Here is a 1,492-nt window from a genome sequence, read left to right on the forward strand (position 1 = left end):
CTGCAGGGGAGGTGGCGCCCGAGTGTCACCCCCCCCCCTCCGTGTCACCCGCAGGTGGGTTTGGGGGTGAAACTGCCCCCCCCAAACCCCGCTGTGGCCCGGGCTGGGGACATCCATGGGGCCTGTCACCTCAGCTGGCCCTGCGGTGTCACCTGGGACCCCCCTCTGCACCCCTGAACAGCGTCACCCCCTTTGGGGGGACAGGGCTGGGACATGGGGGGGGTGACATGGGGACAGTGCCACTGCATCGGGGGGGCTGTGGCTGCGTGGGGACAGGTGACAGAGCACTGAGGTGACCGTGGTGGGCTGGGGACAGGTGCCACATTGTCAGGGTGACCATGGGGTCACTGAGGTGACCATGGCTGTGCACGGACAGATGCCACCTTGTCAGGGTGACCATGGTCCCGTGGGGACAGGTACCACATTGTCACAGTGACCATGGTGCTGTGGGCTCACTGAGGTGACCATGGTTGGACAGGGACAAGTGCCACACCACTGAGGTGTCTGTGGTGCCCTGGGGACAGGTGCCACCTTGTCACGGTGGCCGTGGTGCCATGGGGTCACTGAGGTGACTGTGGTTGTGCAGGGACAGGTGCCACCTTGTCAGGGTGGCCATGGGGGGACAGGTGACACCCTGTCAGAGTGACCATGGTGCTGTGGGGTCACTGAGGTGACTGTGGTTGGACAGGGACAAGTGCCACAATGTCAGGGTGACCATGGTCCCATGGGTGCAGGTGCCACCTTGTCAGGGTGGCCATGTGGGGACAGGTGCCACAGCATCGAGGTGGTTGGGTGGGGACAGGTGCCGTTGCTGAGGTGTGTCACAGGTGTCACTTGGTGCCACAGGTGCCACTTGTTCCAGCTGTCTGTGGCTGTGTGGGGACAGTGCCACTCTGCCAGGCGCCCGTGGTCACAGAGGGGACATGGGTGGGGACAGGTGCCATCCACTGGGGGGTGTGTGGTGGCAGGGGACGTGTGTCACGCTGTCATGTCGGTGGGGACACGTGTGGTGCCACCAGGGTCTGGTGGCCCTGCAGGGACCCTGCCAGGGCACTCACAGGGGACAGGTGTCACCCACGGCTGTTTGGGGACAGGTGCCACTTGTCAGGGTGTCCTGCTCGCTGTGCCACACCAGCGGGGTGGCCGTGCCACCTCTGAGGCACCGGGGACAGGCCCCGGTGTCACCTCCCCAGCCAGGCCACAGAAAAACCCTGTGGCCTTGGGGACAGCCATGTCCCCAAGGCCCTGGCGAGGACAAGGCTGGGGGGACATGGCCCAGGTGATGGCGGTGTCCCCTCGATGGCACTGTCCATGTCACCCTCGATGGCAGTGTCCCTCGATGGCAGTGTCACTGGATGGCAGTGTCCCTGTCCCCTCCGTGGCAGTGTCACTCGATGGCCGTGTCCCTGTCGCCGCCCCCCAGCCGATGGCCCGGGCATGGCCGCGGTGTCTGCGGTGGCTTTCAACGAGGACAGAGCCGCTGTCCCCGGCC

General features: G+C 65.7%; 2 protein-coding genes across 2 annotated transcripts in view; one reads left to right on the plus strand and one right to left on the minus strand.

Annotated features, from left to right (window-relative positions):
* Positions 1-468, minus strand: part of CCDC12 (coiled-coil domain containing 12) — a 21,120-nt gene extending 20,652 nt beyond the window's left edge. The window contains exon 1 of the mRNA XM_005428015.2: positions 457-468. Within this exon, the coding sequence (XP_005428072.1) occupies positions 457-468 (12 nt within the window). The remainder of the gene's footprint in view (positions 1-456) is intronic.
* A 520-nt stretch (positions 469-988) lies between these two features.
* Positions 989-1,492, plus strand: part of NBEAL2 (neurobeachin like 2) — a 40,827-nt gene continuing 40,323 nt past the window's right edge. The window contains 1 exon segment of the mRNA XM_031062807.1: positions 989-994. Within this exon segment, the coding sequence (XP_030918667.1) occupies positions 989-994 (6 nt within the window).

Source organism: Geospiza fortis, unplaced genomic scaffold, assembly GCF_000277835.1.
Source record: "Geospiza fortis unplaced genomic scaffold, GeoFor_1.0 scaffold178, whole genome shotgun sequence".
Classification (NCBI taxonomy): Eukaryota; Metazoa; Chordata; class Aves; order Passeriformes; family Thraupidae; genus Geospiza; species Geospiza fortis.